The sequence below is a fragment of the Podarcis erhardii genome (assembly GCF_964252035.2).
Source record: "Podarcis erhardii genome assembly, chromosome: 5".
NCBI lineage: Eukaryota > Metazoa > Chordata > Lepidosauria > Squamata > Lacertidae > Podarcis > Podarcis erhardii.
In genome coordinates this window covers 11,891,743-11,917,980 of record NC_138509.1, presented here as the reverse complement: position 1 = coordinate 11,917,980, position 26,238 = coordinate 11,891,743, and the positions used below count along the sequence as shown (strand labels likewise).

The 26,238-nt window shown below is 48.3% G+C and overlaps 1 protein-coding gene across 1 annotated transcript in view; it reads left to right on the top strand.

The window, feature by feature from the left end:
* The first annotated feature begins 804 nt into the window (after window positions 1-804).
* Window positions 805-26,238, top strand: part of DRGX (dorsal root ganglia homeobox) — a 40,119-nt gene continuing 14,685 nt past the window's right edge. Inside the window, exons 1-6 of the mRNA XM_081864424.1 lie at window positions 805-907; window positions 1,464-1,521; window positions 5,285-5,382; window positions 5,717-5,818; window positions 14,008-14,180; window positions 18,027-18,139. Coding sequence (XP_081720550.1) covers window positions 1,488-1,521; window positions 5,285-5,382; window positions 5,717-5,818; window positions 14,008-14,180; window positions 18,027-18,139 — 520 coding nt within the window. The 5' untranslated portion in view covers window positions 805-907; window positions 1,464-1,487. The remainder of the gene's footprint in view (window positions 908-1,463; window positions 1,522-5,284; window positions 5,383-5,716; window positions 5,819-14,007; window positions 14,181-18,026; window positions 18,140-26,238) is intronic.

The following is a 26,238-nucleotide window of genomic DNA, read 5'->3' as shown; positions in this document are numbered from 1 at the left end:
GTGTAATGCTATTATGGAGCCAATTACGCGCCATTATCCCGTCCCCCCGCCCTTTCGGTTTCTGCCATTTGATCCAATCTCGCGCCCCCGAATTTAAATTTTCAGCTGGGTGCTTTAAAAAGACTCATTTTCACCCAGGCCTGGGGGCTGGGCCAGCTCTCTCGCCGCCGAGCCTCCCTCTCGGATGCGCTTTAAAAGTAATTGCGAAGGGTCCCAGCGCATCTCATTTGCAGACGGGAAGCGAGCATCAATCCGGAGACCCCTCGCTGTGAACAAAATCAAACTCCGCTTTGGAAAGGCGAGGCGGCTCCGGCAAAGCCCACCGAATGGGCCATTAGCGGGAGGGCGGGCGGGCGAGCGGGAGGGGGGAGGAACGTGCCAGCCTGCCAGCCGGGCACAAGTGCCAGCCCCGCTTGCCCACCTCTGCCCAGAGGTAAAGTGGCACGCCCCCAGGGACCTCGTCGGGGCCTGGGGAGCCTGGCGAGAGCGAGAGCTGCTTAGGGAAGGTCTACGTGGGATCCTCACCCCACCCCACCCGTGGGCTCCCCCCATCCTCCTCCTCCTCCCCCCTTCGCATTCCTGCTGTTTACTGAGAAATGACGCGCTTCCCCCCCCCCTCCACGCACCACGTGGGTCATTTGGAAGGCCCAATAGACCTATCCAAGTTACTCACTGTAGACAGCGCTGGCAATAATCAGATTAAGGCCAATTACGCGTGAGATTATAAAAGCAAGTGCTGAGAGGCTGAGCGGACGGCAGACAGTTCCGTCAAGACATCTGCCCATTGGCACGGCTCCGCCGAGGCCTTGTGGCTGCCTCGACGCCAGGAGAAGGACGAGCAGCCGCAGCTGGGGCGCGGGCGAGCGCTGCCTCCTCCAGCCGCCCCTCTGCCTCCACGCCGCCTTCGGTAGGGCTTTCACTTTCCTTGTTGTTCCTTGACGGGGCGGGTTTGGAGTCTTTTTGGGGGGCTGAACAGCTCTTCCCGACTCAGGCAACGGGGGAAGTGGGGAGACCAGTATCGGGCTCATTGCCGCCGCCACTAAAGGGTCCCCCAGAATTGCTGCCTCGGCTTTCTAAGCTTCTCTCCCCACCCCTCAAATTTTGCCCCTTCTTTCGAAAGACGAAGAGGTCGGCATGGGGGGCCGGCAGGAGGAGCTTCGCTCTGCTCTCCCGCTTCCTTTGGCACAGCAGACGCGACCTATCCTTTAGCCAAAGTTCTCCGGGAACTTTTATCCTCTTCGCCTAATGTCGAAACGCCCGCGCCGTCGAAAGAAAGGGCCCACCTGAGCGCTGCGCCTCGGGGTCTCTTGCTCTGCTGCTTGGGGGTTCGTTGTTTTGATTCGCTTGGAGGTCAGGATGAAGAACCACCTCTCGTCCTTGGAGCTGGGGGGCGGGCGTCGTGGGAGAGAGATTTATTCCTCTGCCTCTTACTGACCTCCTTCTCCCTGCGCTGTTTGTTCCAGAGTTCCCGCCCGCCTCTCGCCACCATGTTTTATTTCCACTGTCCCCCGCAGCTGGAGGGTGAGTGTTGTTGTCGAAGCTCAAACCGTAAGTAGGAGCGCAAACTTCGATCTCGACGGACCTTCCTTGCGAGGCTCCCAGCGTTTGGGCCTGGAGCGCAGAGGGAGGCGCTTGAGCGCACAGGGAGGCAAAGGCTGGCCCCGACCGATCTGTACAAAAAAACTCATTTTGCTTATTTTATTTCTGTTTCCCTCTTCGGAAATTGTAGCCCGCCGGCCCCCGCCCCGTCGGAGTACTGGGTTGGGAAGCGGCCTTAATTGCCTTCCTCTTGGAAGCGCCTTCGGCTGGGGCGCGCGTCTTTTTGCGCGCTGCGCGGCTACACTTTTGGCCACCTGCCTCCCCTCTGCGGCTGCAAGAGCCGCGGGCGATGGGGCCGCCCGGCCGGGGATCCTCTTTCCTCTCCGAGCAGCACAGATGTTCTTGTTCCGCCTTTAATCGGGAGGCTTTCTGGAGGTGGGGGGGCCTGCCCCCCGTCTCTCGCCCGGGGGCAACATAAATCTTTCATACAGTTTTGGAAACCGGCTTCTGCGGCGTCAGTCGGGAGCAGCAGCGAAGTGGCGGTGGAGAGCTTGGGGGGCCGTGGATAGAGCTGTGGGGCAGACCCCCAGTGGTGGCATTGGCTGTCCGGCGCCGCCTCCTTTAAAACTAGTCAGTAAGTTTTTCTCCGTTACAAAGTGAATAGAAGGAAGAGAAAAGGAAACAGGGTGAAATCTGATTTTAAGACGGGGCGGCCGCAGCTAAAACCCGCTGTTCAAGCTGTTCCTAAGCTTCGTTGTCAGAGAGGTAAGGCCGGTGGAAGGAAGGGATTTATCTCCAGGGCTCGAAAAGTTCCTCGGGTTTCCTCTGAGCCAAGCTGGGAATGCAGAGAGGCGCGGGAGTCTTGGAGACCCCTTTCGCCCGCTGAGTTTCTTTGCGTTATTTCCTTCTGACTGTCCGGGAGTCGCGAGAATCTGGACTTTATCCGGAATCCTTTCGGGCCTGCAAAGCCCTTTCCAAGGCCAAACTGGATTTCGGCCCTTCGCTTGATCTGAATCTAGCCCTCCAAATCCAGTTGGCAACGGTCTTGACCAGCGCTGGTGCAAGCCAGGATCGGACTGGCTTGTGGGCCCCCAATTGAGCAGCAGATCCCGAGAAAGGTTGCACTTTTACTTGGAAGTAAATCCTATTTGCCCCGCGGGCCTTTTCACGCCGAGTAAGCAGCCATTCCCTTACCATTAGGCAGGATGAAGGCGGCTGATTTGGGGGTCTCCGGAAATGGCAGCAAATGATTCGTTCTTTGCAATTTCATTTCATGTGTATTTTTATTTCCATGGAAGAGCCAGGCGCTGGGGTGGGTGGGAACTTGCCTTCTTCGGGTGCCCAACTACCTTGACCAGCTTTGGATATTATTTACCTTGAGGGGGGGGACACTTCCTGCTCCGCTTCAGGCACAAAGTATTTTGGGCGCGCCCTGTTCCTGCAAGAATTGGGAATTTTAGCAACACATCACCAGGCTCAGCGTTGGGATCAAGCTAATTCCCTCATCCTCCATGAACTCGGTGGCGCTTACTCCCAAGTAACACCTTGAGATGGCGGTGCGGGTCAATCCATTATCGGCAATCCCAATTAACTGAGCTGAAAACAGGGAACCGGGTGGCGCTGGTTCTCCCTGGCTGACGCATCTTATGGCAAAGGAGGCAGCCCTGGAACCAGCTGAGGGGCGCAGCGCTCGCTGGGTACCAGCCCAGCCCAGCCCAGAGCTGCGCCACAGATGAAAATGGAGAGATGCACCTCATAGTAAATGGGTTGGGATTGGAGTTACACTCAACGGTTTGGTCTTGGGAAGAGCCGGTGTTTCCTCGGAATATTCTGCCACCGCTTTAGCCCGAGGCAACCTCCGGCCTCATCCCAGAGACAGAGAGGGGGGCGCGCGGGTGGGGTGGGGGAAAAGTCTGGGCAGGAGGCAGAAAACCAAAGGAACCCTGCCTTCGTAAAACCTCCTGATTTTGAAAGTCAAAAACCGGTAGAATGGGCTCAGAAGCCTGGCCAAAATCGTATGGAGAAATCGAGGGGAGGGGGTGTCCCACGCACAACCAGTATCTTTAAGAGTGCTAAAAATCTCCCCCTGATACGCCGAGACGACCCTCCTCCCTGCCCCGGAAAAAAGGAGCAAAAACGCCCATCAATTCATTTCAAACAAAATCATACCCACATATAGTGGCTGGGCGGGGTATTATTATTACTATTATTATTATTATTATTATTATTATTATTATTATTATTATTACTTTAGCTGAGATTCTTGCATTATTGGGGGTTGGAGTAGATGACTCGTGGGGTCCCTCCAACTCTATGACACATTCCCACCTCCCGCAGTGCAACTATTGACAGGTGGGTCTCCTTCCCCAATTTGTATCCCAATCTTCCCTAAACTGCTTGTAGTGGAATCGTGCATTCTTTTCTCGTTATCTTCTGACAAATAAGAAACTCACTCCAGATCATTTACGAGATTGAAAGGGGTGCACTGAAAATCAAAGCAACCCGTTAAGAAATTTTAAATTAATCTTAACCCTTCCAGCAACCCTCTGGCAATCCGAGCCATTTTTGGGTGGGCCCAGAGGGGAGAAGGTGCGCGCAAACTCGCTCGCAGTCGCGGTGCTTTTGCTGGGGAGGCGAAGCGCCTCGACGCGCCTCCGAAAATCTATTTCAGGTTCGCTGCTGCGTAAGTGGTCTGCAAGCTCGCAGCCATTAGGAGGGCCGACAAAAGGCCCGCCGCACGTTTGAGGCTTTAAATCGATTTAGTCACAAATGAGGTAATGGGGCTCGGACCCAGTAATGGGATTTCAGTCCCAGGAATGTGTTTGGAGTGGGGAGGAAGGGAACAATGCCTTTTATGATGCTAAATAGTAGCCGTTGTTTGCCCGACGGCGCCGTGGCCCGGCTTGGTTTCTGACGGCAACTTTGGAAACCTGAACAAGTCACATCCAGACCTGCAAGTTGGACGTAAAGTGTACAATAAAAAGGCAGAAATAAAAGTCCGGATTAAGAGCCGGGCCGGGCCTCTCCTCCTCCGGTTTCCCGTAGCCACGTCGCTGCCCCCCGGCCGTCTGTGCCGAGGAAAGGAAGCTATTGCAACCGTCGTTTATTTCGCCGCCATCGCCCCAACCGGCCAGGTGGCAGCTTTGGAAACGTCCCGGGGGCAGAGCAGGGGCGCTGAACCCCGTTTTCCGCAGCCTCCCCAGCTTCTTTACCCCCCAAATCGCCACCCTCCGAAATGGAGAGGATCTCGCGCTTCTGTACCGCGCGCCCCTCTCGGGGTTGCGCCCAGTTCCACCCACTAGGCAGCTAGGCCTTACAGTGGCGCCCTTTGGGGAAGCCAAGGAGGAGCCGGAGCGAGAGTTTGGGTCACCCCATGGCGCAAAGTCCCCCTTGCCCACCCGCATAATGATTTGAAAATCGGGAGCGCCGCCCCGTCTGTTTTCCCCGCGGGAGAAAACCTCTTCGGAGAGGGGGAGGCCTTCGGTCCCTGGTTATGCAACCTGCAGCTTCCCCGCAGAAAGCGACTGGCCGGTGCAGCGTGCTGCTTGGTGCTCAACGGACAACGGCCCTGTCCCAAATGCATTTTTATTTTTTGGGTGGGGGCGGGAAGGGCATTTTTGGCTGGGCCCCTCTTTGCTCCCCAAACTCCGCATAGCCTCAGCCGGGCGGCGGCGGCGTAGGGTGCTCTCCCTCCGTCCGCCCCTTCCAGCCTCCGACCCCCGCTTCTCCTCGCCCCGTCCCGCAGGTGCCACGCCCTTCGGCGGCCCGTCCGCGGCGGACTTCGACGACGGCTTCTTGCGACGGAAGCAGCGGCGGAACCGGACCACCTTCACCCTCCAGCAGGTACCCGGCAGCTGCCGTCGAGCCTCCCCGCCCTGGATGGTTAGAGTCGGGGCCCGCCGGGAAGCTCTGGCCTGTCCCGTCGGGGAAGGGTCTTTGTGGACGCCGACGCCGCGCGCGCCTGAAGGACCGGCCCGCGCTGGGTTGGACGGGGTGGGCTGCAGGGAAGGCTGCGCCCTCCGCCGGCGTCGCGGCCAGGGGCTCTGCGGAGGCGGCAGGACGGAGCCCCCCGCTGGAGGAGGAGGAGGTGGTCTTGCTTGTCCCTGGCCCAGGTTCTCCTCGGCCCGCCCCGTCGCGTCCTGCCCTCGCCTGACGCGGCTTCTTGCTCTCCCGCCAGCTGGAAGCCCTGGAGGCCGTGTTCGCGCAGACCCACTACCCCGACGTCTTCACCCGGGAGGAGCTGGCCATGAAGATCAATCTCACGGAAGCCCGCGTGCAGGTAAGGGGCAGGCCTGGCGGGGGGGGGGGGGAGGAAGGGCAGCAGCAGCGCCGGATTTAGGTTAGATGAGGCCCTTAGCTACTGAAGGTAATGGGGCCCTTTAAATGTCCAGCTATCCTTTGTCAACAACAAATTGTCGCTGTTTTTGTGTGTGTGTTGAATATATGCTATATGGTAATTTATGGACCGAATAGGTATCTAAAGCCATTTGCACATGCAGAATGTAGGCACCCTATAGATAGAAATGAGCAAACCAGTGATATTTTAGGGAGCAGGCTAGCAGGCGGGGCCCATTATTACACCATAGGAGCCTACACAACACAAAACACGGTTTCTGTATGTAGGTTTTATTTTATTTGTTTTTTATCTTATATTGTGGAAATGTACCTCCAGTTTTATTTTCCTTTAAATTGGGGGGGAGGGCTCCCAAGAGAGTGGGGCCCTAAGCTTGTATTTAGCTTATACGTAAATCCGGCACTGGGCAGCAGCCAAAGTTTTTCCCACCTGCATCCTCCTCTCCTTCTCCTCCCCCCGGCTTTTTCCTCCTCCTCCTCCTCCTCTTCTTCTTCTTCTTCATCATCATCGTCATCTTATTTATTTATTTATTTATTTACTTACTTATATGCGGCCTCAGCCACTCTGGGCAACTCCCAACAACAACAACAACAACAACAACAGTAAAAACATAATAGAGCATCAAACACTAAAAACTTCCCTGTACAGGGCTACCTTCAGTTTTCTTTTTAAAAATCACAGAGCCATTTCCAGTGCTTTTTTCCGGGGGAGAATGGGACCTGCGCAGGGGTACGCATACCCCTAAACATTTTGTGAATCTAAGTTTGGCCTCATTGAGGGGCGGTATTTCAATATGAGTAGGAAAATGAGACTACCCCTAAACATCTTTTAAATAATAATATAACCATAATAATTTTTTACTTACACCCCGCCCATCTGGCCAGGCCTCCCCAGCTACTCTGGGCAGCTCCCAACAGAATTTTAAAAACATGATAATACACCAAACATTAAAAACTTCCCTAAACGGGGCTGCCTTCAGATGTCTTCTAAAAGTCAGGTAGTTGTTTATTTCCTTGACACCTGATGGGAGGGCGTTCCACAGGGCGGGTGCCACTACCGAGAAGGCCCTCTGCCTGGTTCCCTGCAACCTCGCTTCTCGCAGGAAGGGAACCACCAGAAGGCCCTCGGAGCTGGACCTCAGTGTCTGGGTTGGATGGGAGTGAAGATTCTTCTTCTTCTTCTTCTTCATGTTTTTGACATCATCGCCCCCACCCAGGGCTGCGAGGAAAGGCCTATTTGCACATTTGGCCAAAGCAAGCAAATGAAGCCGATCTGTCATTTTCATGATGCACTTTAATAACATCAACATAATGTGGAATATTAGATTAGGTTGATTAATCGGTCATTCATAATTAACCAGTGATAATGTTCTACACTAATTTGTCCGTGTCTCTAAGGTACTAAATTACATCGATGCGCATCCATTTCCTTGCATTGGAGGAGGGGGGGTGGGGGATGGAGGAGGAGGACGAGGAGGAGGAAGAAGAGGCGGGTGGGGAAGAGGGTGGGGCGCGCAGGGCGGATGTGACTCTTTCCAGCTGGCTCTCTCCTCCTTTCCAAAGCTGCTGTCGGAGGAAATGGGCTTCCTCTGACCACAGGGCAAGCCCCTCTGATGTGCTTAGGAGTCGCTTCGCTGCCACTGGGCTGCTCTGGAACAAAGGGCATTCAGTAACTTGCAAACTGCCTGCCTGCCTTGTGGACATTTCTTTTCTCTTAGTTTTTAGTGTCCTGTACAATGTGTGCAAATGCATGCTGTGGGAAGACTTTAAATGTTATTAATAGAAATGGTTTAATATAAACTGCATTAGGCTAACTGTGTTTTGGAGCCTGCTGTTTCACGTTGCTGTACCCTCCCACATTTCTCTGATGAAAATAGGGATCTCCTATTCAATAATAATAATAATAATAATAATAATAATAATAATAATAATAATAATTAATACTTCCCTGCCCATCTGTCTGGGTTGCCCCAGCCACTCTGGGTGGCTTCCAACATATATAAAAACATAAGCATTAAACATTAAAAAATGTCCTTATACAGGGCTGCCTTTAAGGTAAAGGGACCCCTGACCATTAGGTCCAGTTGTGGCCGACTCTGGGGTTGCGGCACTCATCTCGCTTTACTGGCTGAGGGAGCCGGTGTACAGCTTCCAGGTCATGTGGCCGGCATGACTGAGCCCCTTCTGGTGAACCAGAGCAGCGCACGGAAACGCTGTTTACCTTCCCACTGGAGCGGTACCTATTTATCTATTGCACTTTGATGTGCTTTCGAACTGCTAGGTTGGCAGGAGCAGGGACCGAGCAACGGGAGCTCACCCCGTTGCGGGGATTCAAACCGCTGACCTTCTGATCGGCAAGTCCTAGGCTCTGTGGTTTAACCCACAGCGCCACCCACAACCCACATATCTTCTAAAGGTTGTATAGTTACTTATTTCCTTGGCTCGGGGGTTGCGTAACTCCATACCCTCCAATTTTTCTCCGATGAAAATAGGGACGTCCTAAGGGAAAAGCGGCGCATTCCGGGATCAGATCAGAAATCAGGACGGCTTCTGTAAATCCGGGACTGTCCCTGGAAAATAAGGACACTTGGAGGGCCTGTTTTGCTTGCTGCAACATAGCCTTCCTCCCAGTTTCTGACAAAATAAATGTCGGAAATAAGTTCCATTCGTATCAACAGGCAGCCTCGATTCCTTCCCAGAAGCCCATCCTTTTCTGTATGTGGAGGCATTTATTATCAGCGTCAGGACTTCCTTCTTGCAAAAGGTGCGATAAATGAAGGTGCAATCCTGCACATGCTCACACAAACTGTGCAAATCCCATAGGTTTGGCTTCTGGGATTCCCAGGCTGAGTTGTTCTCTTCCTTGGGGAGTGATGTCTGCCAGGAGCCGTCTTCTCAAAGATTGATGAAGGATACCTGGTGGCGGCTTTTATGGGGGTAGCTCTTTGATGGAGATTCCACAAGCGCTGTCTTTCCCTTCTCCGAACATCCCCCTCCCTCCCTAGCCCTGGAGCTGGCAGAAAAGACGGGGGTCATTAGAGTTCTGCTCGTGCAACTGAGAAGCTTCAAAATTTCAGCACGTTAAAAAGCCGCCAGACTTCATTTTGATCTGCAAATCACATTTCAGCGCTCAAGAGAAGTAACTCAGACTCATCTTGTTTTCTAGTGATGGAAGGTGCTTTGCGGTGGATAGAGGCTACCCAGAAAAAGGGGTGCAGTGTCTTTAAATAGAAGCTCCACCATCACTACTTGTGAGAACACAGCATGTTAAGGGTTTGTGTGAACAGAGGCGCCAGCAGTAGAAGCATTATGCTGAATAGCTACACACACACACACACACACACACACACACACACACACACAGAACTTGCTTTGCAATAGCCAGCCTTTCGCTCAGCTCAGACGTGTTATTTATGGGGTTTTTCCATCCTGCTGTTTCTGTCTTCTTTTTATGTAGGTGCTCGGGGTTAAGACTATGCAAAGATCTAATTGTAGGAAATATAATAGCATGCCTTTTCTTCCCCAGGGTCATGTTAGTATCTCTTAAAACCCAATGGCTAAGGAGAGATAATGGAATTCACTGCAGTAAATTGGGGATTGTAAACAAATTATTTCTTCTGTAATCAGATTATGCAACCCTGATTATTAAATCTGAACATGAATCATTGGTCATGTGCAGGGAAATTAAACTGATTATTATTATTTGGACATTCAAATCTCCTTTTTGTGAGTACATTGGAGGTGATAGCTTGGGGTTTTCCCTCCCACCATTTTAGCAATTGGTGCCTAAAGACTGCACTGCAAATTGAGATAAATGGGACAATTATTGGGCATTCAGAAGTGGAAGATCATAACTTCTCCCTGAAAGGTGCAAGGGCGAGATAGGGGTGGTGACAATTAGAGTGTTTAGCCTTGTTGTGAGCCATTATGCAAGCAGACAATAGATGCTGGGTTTTGCTTTCATGCTGGGGACCTGCTGGGGAAACGGGAAGGGAACCATGTTTACATTTCTCCCCCTTGCTCATTCAAATATGATTAATGTGCTGGAAAGCCACGTCTTAATCGAAGATGATGTTGTCAAACAAAAACTAAATAGGGAAATAAACGACTTCATCAGGCCCTTTCTTCAGAAGCCGGCAAACTGTCATTGCAAAGTCATTAAAATATGATAATGAAAAATAGCTCAATTAAATGTTGTTATAGCTGTGACCTTCATTCAATTAAGACACAAGGAAGTGTCTGCAATTGGCTTTGCATTTAAGTCTCCTAAATTTAGAACGCAGATAAAATCATTATTCAGCCTTTGCTGATACACGCAATTAAAAGCAGGCTAAATAAAAATGGAACGATAACAATGCGCCGCACATTGTAATCATCTTTTAAATTGTGCATTTCCTTAGCCATAGCTTGGAAAGCCTGATTTTCTATATGCATAATAACATCCACAACCTGGTTAAGCCAGCCTATTTTCAGTTTAAAATAATGGGCAGCCCAGTTATATTTACATTTGCCTCTAGTCGGGCTAAATCCAAGTCTTGTGGCATAACCGGATTGTGGCTTCCCTTGTCCCAGCCCAATTAAACTGAAGTACTTGGGTTTTGGCTACTTAATCCCACTGATAATTAGTGGGACTGAATATGCTCAATTCTGGATGCGTGAGGTTTTCAGAATGAACTACCAAGGCCATTGTTGTTCTGCATGGAAGCCATGGGGCAAAACTGACAATATGTAGATTGTTGCTAAAAGTGAGAAGAAACTTTCCATAAGCTGTACCAGCTAGTCTCAGGGCCAAGCTAGATAAGATGTTAATTGTGTGCATGCTATTAACATAAACATATATTTTTTTAAAGTGAAATGGTAGCAGAGGGATGATGCAGCAGGCTTGGGCCTGGTGTGTGTGTTTAATTTTTTCTTTTAACTATTCTAACTATTCTAACAAAAAGCTCTTCTCTGAATCTGCTGTATGCATTTTAAGGGCAGCTTGCGTTGCATTGTCTTAATATGCAAATCGCAGCTTCAGAGAGGGTTTTTTTATTCTTGGAATCATGGCAGGGAGCAGCAGTGGGAGAGATAGTTCAACCTCCAAACATGATAAGTAGATCCCTGCCAGATCAGATTGAAGGCCTATCTGATCATGCCAAGGTTGCAGGTTCGATCCCCATACGAGACAGCTTCTTCTTCCTGCATTGCATTGGACTAGATAAACCTCAGGGTCCCTTCAAATTCTAGAATTCTATGATTCTATTTTGTCTGGCAGTGGCCAGCCAGATTTCCCTGGGGAGCTCCAAGCAGGGCAGGAGCAAAGATCTTTATCCTACTGTTGTTAGGATCGCACCTTATACCAAGTCAAACCATTGGTCCACCTAGCTCTGAACTGTCTCTACTGACTTCTGAGTGGCTCTCTAGGGCAGGGGTCAGCAAACTTTTTCAGCAGGGGGCCGGTCCACTGTCCCTCAAACCTTGTGGGGGGCCGGACTATTTTTTTTGGAGGGAAATGAATGAATTCCTATGCCCCACAAATAACCCAGTGGTGCATTTTAAATAAAAGCACACATTCTACTCTTGTAAAAGCACGCTGATTCCCTGACCGTCTGCGGGCCGGATTTAGAAGGCGATTGGGCTGGATCCGGCCCCTGGGCCTTAGGTTGCCTACCCATAGAGTTTCACACTCTCTCAGCCATACCTGAAAATACCAGGGGTTGAATCCAGCATGTTCTGCATAATGTGGAGGCACCTCAGGTTTCCCCATAGCCGATACTTAATCAACAAAAGGGGCACAGGTTGATTTCAGTTCCTCTTTACCCAGGCCTTTGGCTGAATGACATCCGACGACCCTTTAAAATGTGCTGACGGTGGGTTATTGGGTTGCTTTTGTTTTTATTATGTGTTTTGTGGTTTTATATTATGATTTTATGTCGTAACCGCACCCCCCCCCCGCCAAGACCTGTGAGTATAGGGCAGTATCCAAATTTAATTAATAATAAATAATAATAAAATCTAGTTTGGGCCCATTGAAAGTGATTTTATGATGGTCATTCATTTGGCAGCCTGACCAAACTTAGATTATGAAGAACAGAAATAAGCAGGTTTGTTCTTCCTGCAGTTCACTTTGTTTGGGGAAAAGCTGTATAGGGAGGCACTGAATAGATGACCCTGCTGTCTCAGGATTAGGAATGGACTGGATGGCTTCTGGTCCCTCAGAGCATATGAACCTGCTTTCTACCATGTCAAACGGTTCTTCAACCCAGGGTTTCCCAAACTTGGGTCTCTTGCTGTTTTGGGACTACAGTCCCCATCATCCCTGACCACTTGGTCCTGCTAGCTAGGGATGATGGGAGTTGTAGTCCCAGAAAGGGCTGGAGACTCCAGTTTGGGAAATCCCGATCGAGCCCATGCGATAGCAACAGTGCTGCCCTCCAGATGCCGTTGAACTACAACTCCCACCACCATTGGCCATTAGTCATGCCAGCTGGGGTTGATGGGAGTTGGAGTCCAGCAGAATCTGGAGGGCAACAGCATATACGTTTTCCTTTTTTAAAAAAATATATCTTTATTAATTTAAAATAAATACATTTATGAAAAAACAGATGTACATACATACAAACAAACAAACAAACAAATAACAGAAGAATCAAACAAACTACCACACTATAAGATATAAGAAGATTAATATAATTATAATCATATATACTCCTGATATTGAACACAAATATAGAACCTATGTAAAAGAAATTTAAAACTTAATTCCAATTAATCTCATTACTTTATACCGTAGTTACATATTTCTTATATAATTTCATTTTACCTCCCTACAAACTTATATTTATACAATACAGGGATCAGTCTAATTCTGCCAAGATGTTTCCTTTTATTCCATAGTTTTCTAAATATTCTTTAAAGATTCTCCAATCCTTATAGACTTTTTGTTTTGGTTGGCCTCTTAAGCTTCCTGTGGCTTTCGCTAGCTGCAGATATTCTACCATTAGGATTTGCCAATCTTCTGTGTTGGGTATTGTTGTGTTTTTCCAATTTCTTGCTACCAAAATTCTGGCCGCCTTTATTCCATACATGTACCTTTTCCTTTATAGTATACATTTGAGTTATCTTCTGCAGTCAGTCTTCTGTTTCCAACTTCTGAGACACAGGTGAAGGAAAAGGTCCATTGTGGTTGGTGGGGAGGGGTGGCAGCAGTGACTTGACCCGTCACTGGTGTTGCTTCTTACTGGGAGGGGAAGGGGAGGCAGTGGGAGATCAGCTTGGTGTCAGCGCACTGGGAGAACCATTCCTAACCTACATCTTGGCTAAAGTATCCATGACAGATGGCCATCCAAATTCTGCTTAAAAACCTCCAAGGAAGGAGAGCCCACCGCCTCCCGAGGGAGTCTGTTCCACTGTCAAACAGCTCTTCCCATCAGAAAATTCTTCCTGATGTTGAGTCGCAATCTCCTTTTGTGTAACATAAGCCATTGGTTCGAATCCTACCTTCCAGAGCAGGAGAAAACGTGGTGTAGTGGTTAAGAGTGGTAGACTCGTAATCTGGTGAACCAGGTTCGCTTCCCCGCTCCTCCACATTGCAGCTGCTGGGTGACCTTGGGCCAGTCACACTTCTCTGAAGTCTCTCAGCCCCACTCACCTCACAGAGTGTTTGTTGTGGGGGAGGAAGGGAAAGGAGAATGTTAGCTGCTTTGAGACTCCTTAGGGTAGTGATAAAGTGGGATATCAAATCCAAACTCTTCTTATTCTTCCACGTGACAGCACTTGAGATATTTGAAGATGGCTATCATATCTCAAAGGCAAGTTAACCTCAAAGGTGCATTTAACCCTCACATGTGGGGAAAACCCTTCCTTTTGATAATCGTTCTTTCCATATTTCCCCCCCTGTGTTTGAATCAGGTGCTTATGCCCTACAGAAATTATTTATTATAGTGTTTCATTGAATAAGGGCCTCAGAGATGCAGATATTCCTGTTGTAGCTCCTTGATGCAGCCTGGTTTTAATAGGCAGAAGATGATGCTCTCTTACAGTCAAAGCAGAAGAGGAAAGGAAACTCACACAAATGACAATAGTTTGGTGCCCAAGCAAAGCTGCCTATTTGTTCCCTCCTTCCCAATTCAGGTCTGGTTCCAGAACAGAAGGGCAAAATGGCGGAAAACAGAGAGAGGCGCTTCAGACCAAGAAGGACCTAAGGAGACAATGGCTGAGGTGACACCCCCAGGAAGGAATTTAAACTCTCCCTCTCCAGTTGACCAAACCAGGAATAAGAAGGAGAGCCTGGAGATTCAACAGAGGTAAGCTTGCCTCCATTTGATATGCATTTAGTGCTGGGTGGAAGTTTGAAAGCATTTTTTTGATTCTCATTTTTCATTTGGGTGGCTGGAGGGGGGAAGAGACTTACAGGCCACTGCCTCAATCCTGAACATGGAGATACATCGAACACACCCTTTTTTGGTCATGTGGTTGGGTTAGGATCATAGCAGCCAATTCCTGGGGGCGAGGTCCCTTCTCCCCAATAAAATATTTGAGGACCTCTCCCAAGTTGATGGGCATTGCCAATTAAATGGTGTGCGCGTGCCACACCATATGATTATGTGTGTGAAGCGGCTTACCTCCCCCCCCCATATTTTATTCAAGTTGGCACCCCTGGTTGGCATCACGTTGAGCTGTGAGCACAGAGCCTGACAGGGCACAGGATAGCGCAGAGGTGAGGTCTCAGCTGGTGCTGAAGAAATGGGTAGCCTTAGTGAGGATGGCAAGACACCGCTTGAGAGCCAGTGTGGTGTAGTGGTTAAGAGCAGTAGACTCGTAATCTGGTGAACCAGGTTCGCGTCTCTGCTCCTCCACATGTAGCTGCTGGGTGACCTTGGGCCAGTCACACTTCTCTGAAGTCTCTCAGCCCCATTCACCCCACAGAGTGTTTGTTGTGGGGGAGGAAGGGAAAGGAGAATGTTAGCCGCTTTGAGACTCCTTCGGGTAGTGATAAAGCAGGATATCAAATCCAAACCGCTGTCTGGGGTGCTTCGAGGCTATTCCTGGGAGTGCACAATGGCAGTAAAAGAAGGGGGGAAAGGGATGTGTGTGTGTGTGATAGCAACGGGTGGATGAAATAGCTGGTGAACTTGCATGGAGACAGAAACAGAGAGCTGTAACCAGGGGCAGAACCCAGGCAAAGGGTCTCGCATGCATGGGGGAAGATAGCAGAGGTTTAGTGATAGTTTAGTGAAGAGTCACGTAGCGCCTTAAAGAATAACATATTTAATGCTGCTTTTGCTTTTGTTGGTTGAGCACACTTCACCCATTGTACAAATTGTGATCTTAATTGGCAGATATGAATAGGTGTGCCCATGCCCCCACACACGATGCAGCGGCGGTAACCGTTGTACACAGTGGGGCCCAGAGGCCATGAATGCGAGAAGTTGCAGTGAGGCTGCAGTAAGTCCAACATAAGACCAGAGACTTGGCTCACGGCACCCATAGCTGATGATACTGTTTGATTTTTGGCTAGACATGCTCATTTAACACACGTAGAGTGAAAGATCTGTTACCCAGGTGGTCAAAGGACGGCTGTTTTTAGTTGAATGTGCTGAGATGCAATCACACATTTTTATTTTTATTTTAGGTTTGGGTCAATTATTTTTATAGGATTAACACACACTTATATATCAGGCTTAAGGGACGCGGGTGGCGCTGTGGGTTAAACCACAGAGCCTAGGACTTGTCGATCAGAAGGTCGGCGGTTCGAATCCCTGCGACGGGGTGAGCTTCCATTGCTCAGTCCCTGCTCCTGTCAACCTAGCAGTTCGAAAGCACATCGAAGTGCAAGTAGACAAATAGGTACCGCTCTGGCAGGAAGGTAAACGGCGTTTCCGTGCGCTGCTCTGTTTCTCCAGAAGCGGCTTAGTCATGCTGGCCACATGACCTCGGCTCCCTTGGCCAATAAAGCGAGATGAGCGCTGCAACTCCAGAATCAGCCACGACTGGACCTAATGGTCAGGGGTCCCTTTACCTTTACCTTTCTATATCAGGCTTAGAATTAGGGTGTGGCTGCAGTCCTGTGCACACTTACCTGGAGAAAATCTCAATGGATATTCAACTAAGGGATCATCCTTGCCTCTTTCTCCCAGGGAAACCCAATCTGTACTGCTGAATCAGAGCAAACACCAACCAGGATTTCTCCAGATTGACGTTTATTCCGATTTATCACTAAATTGCTGGTTTCCCTGGGGACAGTGGGAGGGCGAAAGCAAAACCTCTCAGACTCATGTTTTCTAGGTATGGGACAAGCACGTGTCTGGATGAGCCCCAAGTCTTGCTCAGAGTAGACCCACTGAAATTAATGAGCACGACCAAGCTAGAGCCACTAATTTCAATGAGTCTGCTGTAAAACTTAGTTGAATGCCACCCAATGAATTAAATGGGACTTACTTCTGAGTAGACTTGCATAGAGTTGTTCTATGGTGAACTTGAAATCAGCTTTGTAAAAAGAAAGCTATTCCTTTTTATTCACTTACAAAAGTGAATAAACGTAGCATTAAAAAAAAAAAAGATCAGAAAAAAACCATAGTTACAATTAAACACATACTGAATAATAGAATGTAGAAGTTGGAAGAGACTCCGAGGGTCATTGTGTCCAACTGCCTGCAGGGCAGGAATGCTGCACAAACAGAACCAGATTTCCCAATTGATTCTACTTCAGCATATTGGCGCTTCCCTTTGGAGTTCATGTAGAAAGCAAGGGCAATTTCTTGCACCTGGATTCAGTACTTGAGTGCAAAGTACACATTGCACACACCGACTTGGTCTTAAAGGCAATGGGCACCTGTATATATCAGTGGTGGCTTTTCTGCTGCTCCACCCGTCATTGTGATTGGATGCCCAAGGGGCCACAGTGGCTGGGAGAGCCGAACCACCTCTTTTGACATGTGTGCCAGTTATAGGTAAAGGTAAAGGACCCCATGACGGTTAAGTCCAGTCAAAGGCAACTATGGGGTTGTGGTGCTCTTCTCGCTTTCAGGCTCAGGGAGCCGGTGTTTGTCCACAGACAGCTTTCTGGGTCACATGGCCAGCATGACTAAACCGCTACTGGCGCATGGAGGACCATGAAGAGTACCAGAGTGCATGGAAATGCCGTTTGCCTTCCCGCCGCAGCGCTACCTATTTATCTACTTGCACTGGTGTGCTTTTGAACTGCTAGGTTGGCAGGAGCTGGGACAGAGCAACAGGAGTTCACCCCGTCGTGGGGATTCGAACCACCAACCTTCCGATCGGTCAGCCCAAGAGGCTCGGTGGTTTAGTCCCCTTTTACCTTTGTGCTAGTTATGACCATGCTTGGGCAGGGATAGCCTGGGTGCAGCAAGCCAAGCATTGCTAACCTAACGTTTGGACTGCCATAACGCACTTAGGTAAAGGTAAAGGGACCCCTGACCATTAGGTCCAGTCGTGACTGACTCTGGGGTTGTGGCACTCATCTTGCTTTATTGGCCGAGGGAGCCGGCGTACAGCTTCTGGGTCATGTGGCCAGCATGACTAAGCCGCTTCTGGCGAACCAGAGCAGCACACAGAAACGCCGTTTACCTTCCCGCCAGAGCGGTACCTATTTATCTACTTGCACTTTGACGTGCTTTCGAACTGCTAGGTTGGCAGGAGCAGGGACCGAGCAATGGGATCTCACCCCGTCACGGGGATTCGAACCGCTGACCTTCTGATCAGCAAGTCCTAGGCTCTGTGGTTTAACCCACAGTGCCACCCACGTCCCATAACGCACTTACCAACTCACAAAATAGTGACCACCTGGAGGCATTCACGGTATGTTTGGTAGCAAGGGCAGAGAGAGGCAAAATGACTGGGATGGTGGGTGGCTTTGAGAGAGAAGGGTCATCTTCCTATAACACCAGACATACCAAGATGGAGCGAGTACGAGTGAATTGATGCAATTGATGCTGGAGTTGTACGTATATAGGTTGCTTGGTCAAATTCCAGATTGAGGGTTGCCAAACGCAATCGATTCCCTTGGTTAACATGGTGACAGGTCAAGCAGCTGGCTCTGGAGCTCCTCTGTTAACGCAATTTTAATTGAGTTTTAATGGGTTTCAACTTATTTTAAAACCTATTCCCCCCCCTCCTCCCATTCCTTGCAGCCTCAGCAGAGCCGTCGGTCCCTCTGGACCCTTTTTCCCTTCGTGTCTTCCAGGGACTCTCCTCAACACGGCCACCTACGCCCAGGCTTTGTCGCAAGTTGCGTCCCTCAAAGGTAATGGTCTCTTTTTTGAAATCCCAGATTCTGTGGCAGAGAGGTGTGCTTTGTGTTTGAGGTGGTGATGATAATAACAACCCAGTTGTGGCTCAGCCGCAGTTTGCTGATTCGGCTTGGGCTTTTGGGCACAACGGTTGCAGAATTGGCACTTTTGGACGTCGCCTTTTTTTGCTTTTCTGTTCTGACCTTATGGGCAAACGCTCCGATTGATTAGATTTGGGTTGCACTCCTGTATACGCTTATCCAGGAAGAAACTTCACTGGAAGCAATGTGACTTACTTCTGAGTAAACATGCAAAGGTTCGTGTCGCATTACATGCAGTTAACCAAATGTTTAAACGTGATTGGGCTGGGTTTTTTTTGCAGTAGCCTGGTCTGCAAAGCCAACCGATAAGCCCATGAATGTTCTCCAGTAAGGTGGATGTATTGCTTTTTGCCTCATGAGTGAATCTGACGGAAAAGCTTCTTCTTCCTAGATGTATCTTAAAGAAAATGGGAAATGACTGTCTCTGACTGCTGCTCTCTGACATGGGCTGCTGAGTCACACTGTGACTTGTTTCCCATTTGAGTGGCTCTGTGGTTTTATTCACCACCATTCATGCTTTGCAGAATAAGTGACAGAACAGGCAATGGGATATCCCAGGATACCCAGTGCTGAACTCAGGCTGGGGTGGCCCATCTTTGAGGCGAGGGGAAGCTGTTTGCCTCTGGAGGCACACCTGCCCCTCCTCTCCACCCCTGGTTTTGCACCCCTGCCAGTCCTGCCAGGGCTCCATCGACACAGTGCTTTTGCCGCTGTACCCATGTTGTACTGGTAAGCTCTGGTGCATCTTCAGGGGCACGGGCAGGGTAGGTGCAACATTGGGGCCTGGGCCCGGATCTGTGTTGGGTGGCGCTGGGGCATTTTGCCTGCAGCGGCAGAAAGTCTCGGGCCTGCCCTGAACTCAGATTTGAACCCTGGTTCGTTCACAAAGCTGCAGTACTTCATCCGTAAAAAGCCAGTTGTTGGCAGAGAGGAGCCTTGGTTCACTTGCTTGTGCGAACCGGATTGTTTCCATGAATTAAAAAAGGCAGCTCTTTGGTCTGCTTGTGGTACATAGTTGGGAGGGTATTAAAGGTCACCTTGTCCAACCCTCTTCTTGGAATCCAGACCTACAGTATTCTCTGACCAGCCTCTGTTTGAAGAGGCAATGTTAGGGTTGTGCAATCCATTTGGCTGCTCTGGGTGCAGGGGGTGCCTGTTGAAATCTGACAGCCCAAAGCCTGCCACTGCTATTGTTGAGTCACTCTTACCGTCGAAAGGTCGCTACGGATGTTCAACCAAAACCTACACTCCTGTAACGTTAGCCCATCTGGTCTGCTCTCTTGAGACAGCAGAAAAGAAGTCTTTGCTCTTCTCTTTGTGACAGACCTTCAGGTATTTGAAGATCGCTACCATGTCTCCTTTCAGTCTTCTCTTCTCTTGGCTAAATACACTCAGGTTTCTTCAGCCTTACTTCATAGGACTTGTTTCCAAACCCCTGGGTGTCTTCGTTGGTCTTCTCTCAACCCATTCCAATTTGTCTGCATCCTTCTTGAAGTCTGGTGCCCAGAATTGAACACAGTATTCCAGTGACTAGTGCAGAATAAAATGGAACAATTACTTTCTGAGACTTGGAAGCTACACTTCCAGTAAGGCAGTCTAAAATGGCATTAGCCTTTTTTTACAGGAACATCACACTGCTGACTCATGTTCAGCTTGTGACTTTGAGGCTGAGATTCCCCATCCCATAGCTGTGTATTTTATGGGTAGATAGCCCAAACACAGAACTCTCCATCTGCCTCTGTTTAATTTCATTGCTAGTTTTGTGGGAATGTTCAGGGATGCAGGAGAGGATATATTGACTGATTATATCCTTATCCAACTTGTATTAACAAGTTCCCAAAATATCAGCAGAGTAAAACATTCCTTTTATCTTAAGTTCGCAATGGTAGCATGTGCTCAGGTTTGCTAGAACCTCTATAATAATCACTCTGGTAATTTCCCCTTTATTCCCTCTTAAAATACAAGACACGACACAGTCCTTTACAAAAGTATAAAAAGAGTTTACTCACATTTTGTTCACATCAGATCCCAGAAGGCAGAGAGCTTAATAAAGTAATATACATTTGGATTCTATTTTTTTTTTTAAAAAAAATAATTTTTATTCAATTTTTAAAACACATAATTAAAAGACAGACACATCACAAAACACAAACAAACATAAACAAATCAAACATAAATAAATTCATAATCTTATTTTCTTGTAACTTCTTTCAATCGACTTCCCCATACCTCCCTTTCGCTGCATCCTTATTTTAGAAAGAATTTTTTTAGCAACCCTTTAGTCAATTTATCCATTTAGTCCCTTCATTAAATTCCCATAAATTTGTTGGTTACAGCTGTAATTCTCTACTTCTTACCCCTTGACATCTTAACACTCCTCAATTTTACAACACTTTTTAAGATATATTTTAAATTTCTTCCAGTCTTCTTCCACTGCCTCTTTCCCCTGGTCACGAATTCTGCCGGTCATCTCTGCCAGTCCCATGAAGTCAATCACCTTTGTCTGCCATTCTTCCAGAGTAGGTAGTTCTTGCATCTTCCAGTACTTTGCCAGAAGAATTCTTGCTGCAGTAGTAGCATACATAAAGAAAATCCTATCCTTCTTTGGCACCAATTGGCCATATACATTTGGATTCTATCTTATAAGAAGATAGTCCCTTTTTCCTCTCTTGGCTGGGAGCCAAGAGGGCATCTTTAGCTTAATGGATGTTGCTTCTTCGAAGGAAGAGAAGAGAAGAGAGAGATGGCTGCCCCTGCCCTGTGCTTTTGTCGTTACCTGCACAGGTGAGGCCACACCCACCTCTAGTCACATGTGGAGGAAGTCTGTCCCAGGAAGTTTACCTGCTGGCTGGACAAACATCCCTCCCCATGTCTAAACATGTACACTCTAGGAATGTTGTAATTGACTGCTCCTGTGTTTTACATCCCACAAGTTTGGGGCCAGTTTCCCATTCTATCAAGGCTTGGTTGAACTTCATTCCTGCCCACTGATGTGTGAGGAGCTTGAAGCTCTCTTGACCAGGCTCGCCATGCTTTGGCCATACTCAGTTCTCCAGTTCTCGTGATGTGCAATACATCTTCGGCCAGCATTCCTTTATCGAGGAAGAACTTTGCAGGTTAAAAGTGTGAGTCATTAGAAGTTGGTTTATTTTTTTTAACCTGGAAATAGCAACTGCAGAAAGACTTGATTAGTACTGAGACCACAGCACGTAGGGAGGGTTGTGGATAATGCCTTCCTTTGGTGCTGTTGTGCCAATGAAGATGGTTCCTTGCAGATCCCATAGTATAATTATGCATCTTTTATCTGCTTTGATTCTTCCAATGTTCAGCTTCATTAGCTGTCCATGCATTCTAGTGGGGGGTGGGGAATATCAAATTTTTCAGCATCATGCATTATCATCTCTACATGCCCCCCCATCAATACCTTTTCTCTAAACTAAAATACCCCAATGCTATAACATTTTTCCCATAGGTGAGCTGCTCCTTCTGTGGCCCGATTGCTTCCTTCTATGATTGATGATCTGAATAGGCCATTCAGGCAAGAGGTTCTCCAGTAGACTGCCACCATATTTTCCCCAAGTTCCCACTAACTCTGGCATACCGCCCAGTGTTGCTCTGATGAAAATAGGGATGTCCTATTCAATGACGAATGGGACACGGGTGGCGCTGTGGTCTAAACCACAGAGCCTAGGGCTTGCTGATCAGAAGGTCGGTGGTTTGAATCCCCGTGACGGGGTGAGCTCCCGTTGTTCGGTCCCTGCTCCTGCCTATCTAGCAGTTTGAAAGCACATCGAAGTGCAAGTAGATAAATAGGTACCACTCTGGCGGGAAGGTAAACGGCGTTTCCGTGCACTGCTCTGGTTCGCCAGAAGCGGCTTAGTCATGCTGGCCACATGACCCGGAAGCTGTACGCCGGCTCCCTCAGCCCATAAAGTGAGATGAGCGCCGCAACCCCAGAGTCGGTCACGACTGGACCTAATGGTCAGGGGTCCCTTTACCTTATTCAATGATGACAATGATGATGATTTTATTATTCATACCCCACCCATCTGACTGGGTTGCCCCAGCCACTCTGTGTGGCTTCCAACATATATAGAAACGTAATAAAACATTAAACATTTTTTAAAAGCTTCCCTATGCAGGGCTGCTTTCCGATGTCTTCTGAAGGTTGTATAGTTACTTATCTCCTTGGCTCAGGGGTCAAATAACTCCATACCCTCCAACATTTCTCCAATGAAAATAGGGACATCCTATTATACCTAATGACATCCTAAGGAAAAGCGGGATATTCTGGGATCAAATCAGAAAGCACAATGGTTTCTGTAAATCCGGGACTGTTCCTGGAAAATAGGGTTTGTGTGTTTGTGATTTTTGAAATAGGACCTTGCCTTCCTCCCTGGGAATCTATAACATCATCACCTTCATGATGTTGCATTGTGGAGCCTTCGACTGAGCACCGAGCTACAAAAGGAAAATCCCTCGCTGCGCGTGATTTATTCATGCTCTGTGCAATAACATGGAGTTACCAGGAGAAATCAACAAGCTTAAAAGCTAGGACCCCCAGAGCAGTTCCTTAATGGACAGAGGCAACAGTGCAATTCATTAATGGAGAGATTATTAATGGAGGTAAACAAGAATCTCTGGTTTTCGGCGGAAATTCTCTAATCGTTGTGGGAGAGCCTCCCTTCCGCTCCGACAGAACTTCCCCGGATCCTCTGTTGCCCAGTGCAGGTTGGAAGGAGATGAATGATTACGTTTGTCATGGGATGACTTGCATAGTGCATCGCCGCATCGCTCCCCTCGCTCGCGATATTGCTTGCTCCGTTGGCATAGCAGCCTGTGTGCAGCCATTGATGGGAAAGCGGCTTTTGCATTATACATCAAAGCACCGGGCAGGATCGATCAGGATCATTCAGGGTTAGTGCGCTGCTGTGGTTGCAAAAGGTTTTGTGAAGGCTTAATTGTGGTGCCTGCGAGGAAAGGGCTTGTTAATTGTCCTGGATGAGTGGAATTTGTCAATGCTTGGGACCCCACCATTGTAGTGAGACGCAGGAAGGCAAGGACTTACCCAGAATGAATGCTGCTCTTTGCAAACCTTTTAGATCACATCATCATCATCATCATCATTATTATTATTATTATTATATTGTTTATTAAATTTGTATACAGCCCTTCATCTGTAAATCGCAGGGTGGTTCACAACATAAATTCGTGGCCAGGAAAGAATTCTGTATAATATTATATATTTGCAATCTGTAGAGCAGCCAGCAATGGTTAATAATAATAATAAATTTAATAATTTTATTGTTTCTACCCCACCCACCTGGCTGGGTTTCCCAGCCACTCTGGGAGGCACGTATAAAAACAACTTTAAAGACTTCTCCCCCCCCCAAGACATTTTATTGGTTTTACAGATAGAGCACAAATCAACACAAATCAATAAAATCACACTGTATGTGGAGATTCTCCGAATCTTGAGACTTCCCCCCATCCCATCATGGAGTATTATTTTAAACACCTACAACTGCATATTAGTTCATACTCCATTCTTTAAAATATCGAACCGTATTGTCCATAATGTTTTTTTCACAACAAGGGAGTCAAAATCCTGCACTTGTTTCCATCTGCTTACAGTGGTCTCCTAGATAACTTATAATTTTTTCTCATTCTTTTACGAAGTTTTCATCCTCTTGGTTCCTGAGTTTCCCAGTCAGCTTTGCCATCTCAGCATAGTCCATCAACTTGGTTTGCCATTCTTCTCTGGTAGGGACTTTCTCATCTTTTCAACTCTGGGCCAATAACATTTGCGTGACTCTTGTTCCATACATCAAAAATCTTTTCTGCTCCTTTGGGATGTCGGTACTTGTTATTCCTAATAAAAAAGCTTCTGGTTTCTTAACTGAAGTTATTTTAAACATTTTTTTTTCCATTTCATTATATATCATCTCCCAGAAAGCTTTTATTACCTTACAAGTCCACCACATATGATAAAAGGTACCTTCTTTTTCTTTATAGTTCCAGCAGATATTTGAACTAACACAAAAAGCTTCTTGATACAGGACTGCCTTCAGATGTCTTATCAAATTGTGTAGTTCTTTTTCCCCTGGGCAAGTTCCAGTGGGTTCTGCCTTGTTCCAACCTTACATGAAACCACAGAGTCATGCTGGTCTGAGGTTTGAGCAGAGGTGTCACTGGTAGGCTGATAATACACAGCTTTGTCTCTCATTTTCGTCAGATCCTAGGGACACAGCAAGGAACCTCAAACAAGAGCTTGTCAGGCTCAGAAGACTGGATGGGAAGAAACAAAACTGAATTTTAATGCAGAGAAGATGAATGTCGCTTGCCCATGGGCTGTCCAAGCCAGTATCATGGTTGCTATAATAATAATAATAATAATAATAATAATAATAATAATAATAATAATAATTTTATTATTTATACCCCGCCCATCTGGCTGGGCTTCCCCAGCCACTCTGGGCGGCTTCGCAAAAAGTATTAAAATACTATAATACATCAAACATTAAAAGCTTCCCTAAACAGGGCTGCCTTCAGATGTCTTCTAAAAGTCTGGTAGTTGTTGTTCTCTTTGACATCTGGTGGGAGGGCGTTCCACAGGGCGGGCGCCACTACCGAGAAGGCCCTATGCCTGGTTCCCTGTAACTTGGCCTCTCGCAGTGAGGGAACCGCCAGAAGGCCCTCGGAGCTGGACCTCAGTGTCCGGGCTGAACAATGAGCGTGGAGATACTCCTTCAGGAATACTGGACCGAGGCCGTTTAGGGCTTTAAAGGTCAATACTAACACTTTGAATTGTGCTTGGAAATGTACTGGGAGCCAATGTAGGTCTTTCAAGACCAGTGTTATGTGGTCTCTGTGGCCGCTCCCAGTCATCAGTCTAGCTGCCACGTTCTGGATTAGTTGTAGTTTCCGGGTCACCTTCACGTAGAGCGCATTGCAGTAGTCCAAGCGGGAGATAACCAGAGCATGCACCACTCTGGCGAGACAGTCCACAGGCAGGTAGGGTCTCAGTCTGCGTTCCAGATGGAGCTGGTAAACAGCTGCCCTGGACACAGAGCCCTGTTCTGAATGGGGTTTCAGTCCTCCAGAAGGAGCAGTTCCTCAGTTTTTGGGATGCTCTTGGATTTGGTGCTGGTTTTTTTGAGATTCATAGGTGGCATCGGTGACTAGGAGTGACTTTTGCCAGCTTGTGCAGATATGCCAGCTGCAAACCTTATGGATGGCTGTGGCTCACTATGGTCATTTATGACCTAGCGCAGGGTTTGGCAAAAAATATTAGCCACAGTCTGGTCCACTGTCCCTCAGACCTTGTGGTGGGCCGGAGAAGGGGCACCAGGGTGGCGGTGGAGAGAAGATGAGCGGCACGAAAGGGCTGGCTCCGGAGAGGGGCTGCTTAAAATGGCGCTCAGCCAGCTCAGCCCAGCCCACTTCCTCCTCTAGGCAGGGCAGGGAGAAGTCAGAAGGAGGGAGGGAGGAGGCGCCACTGCCGTGTGTTTGAGGGAGGGGGCAAAAAATGGAATGGCACGGGGGGGGGGAAATGGCACAGCCGAAACGAACATAATCCCCACGCCCATCCACGGACAGTCCACAGGCCAGATCCTGAAGGCAATTGGGCCTGATCCGGCTCATGGACCTTAGTTTGCCGGCTCCTGACCTAGTGTCTTCCATGGTTGGGGAAACTTCAGTTTGTGCAAAATGCAGCCACCAGAATAGTGGCTGGAGTCAGCTGATCAGAGCATATTACTCTGATCTTGTATGATCCATGCTGGTTGCCTGTTGGTTTCCAGGCTTATTTTAAAGTGCTGGATTTGACCCTTAAAGCCCTAAATAGCTTGGTACCTGGGTATCTATACGATTCATTCTACTTTTGAGGCTTTGCACCAGTTTCTGGCTGCTGAGTGACCCACAGCGGGCATCTACTAGGGACAGGGCCTTTTCAGCTGTGGCACCAACTTGGTGGAATTCTGTCCCTGGAGAGGCGTGATAGGCTCCACCCA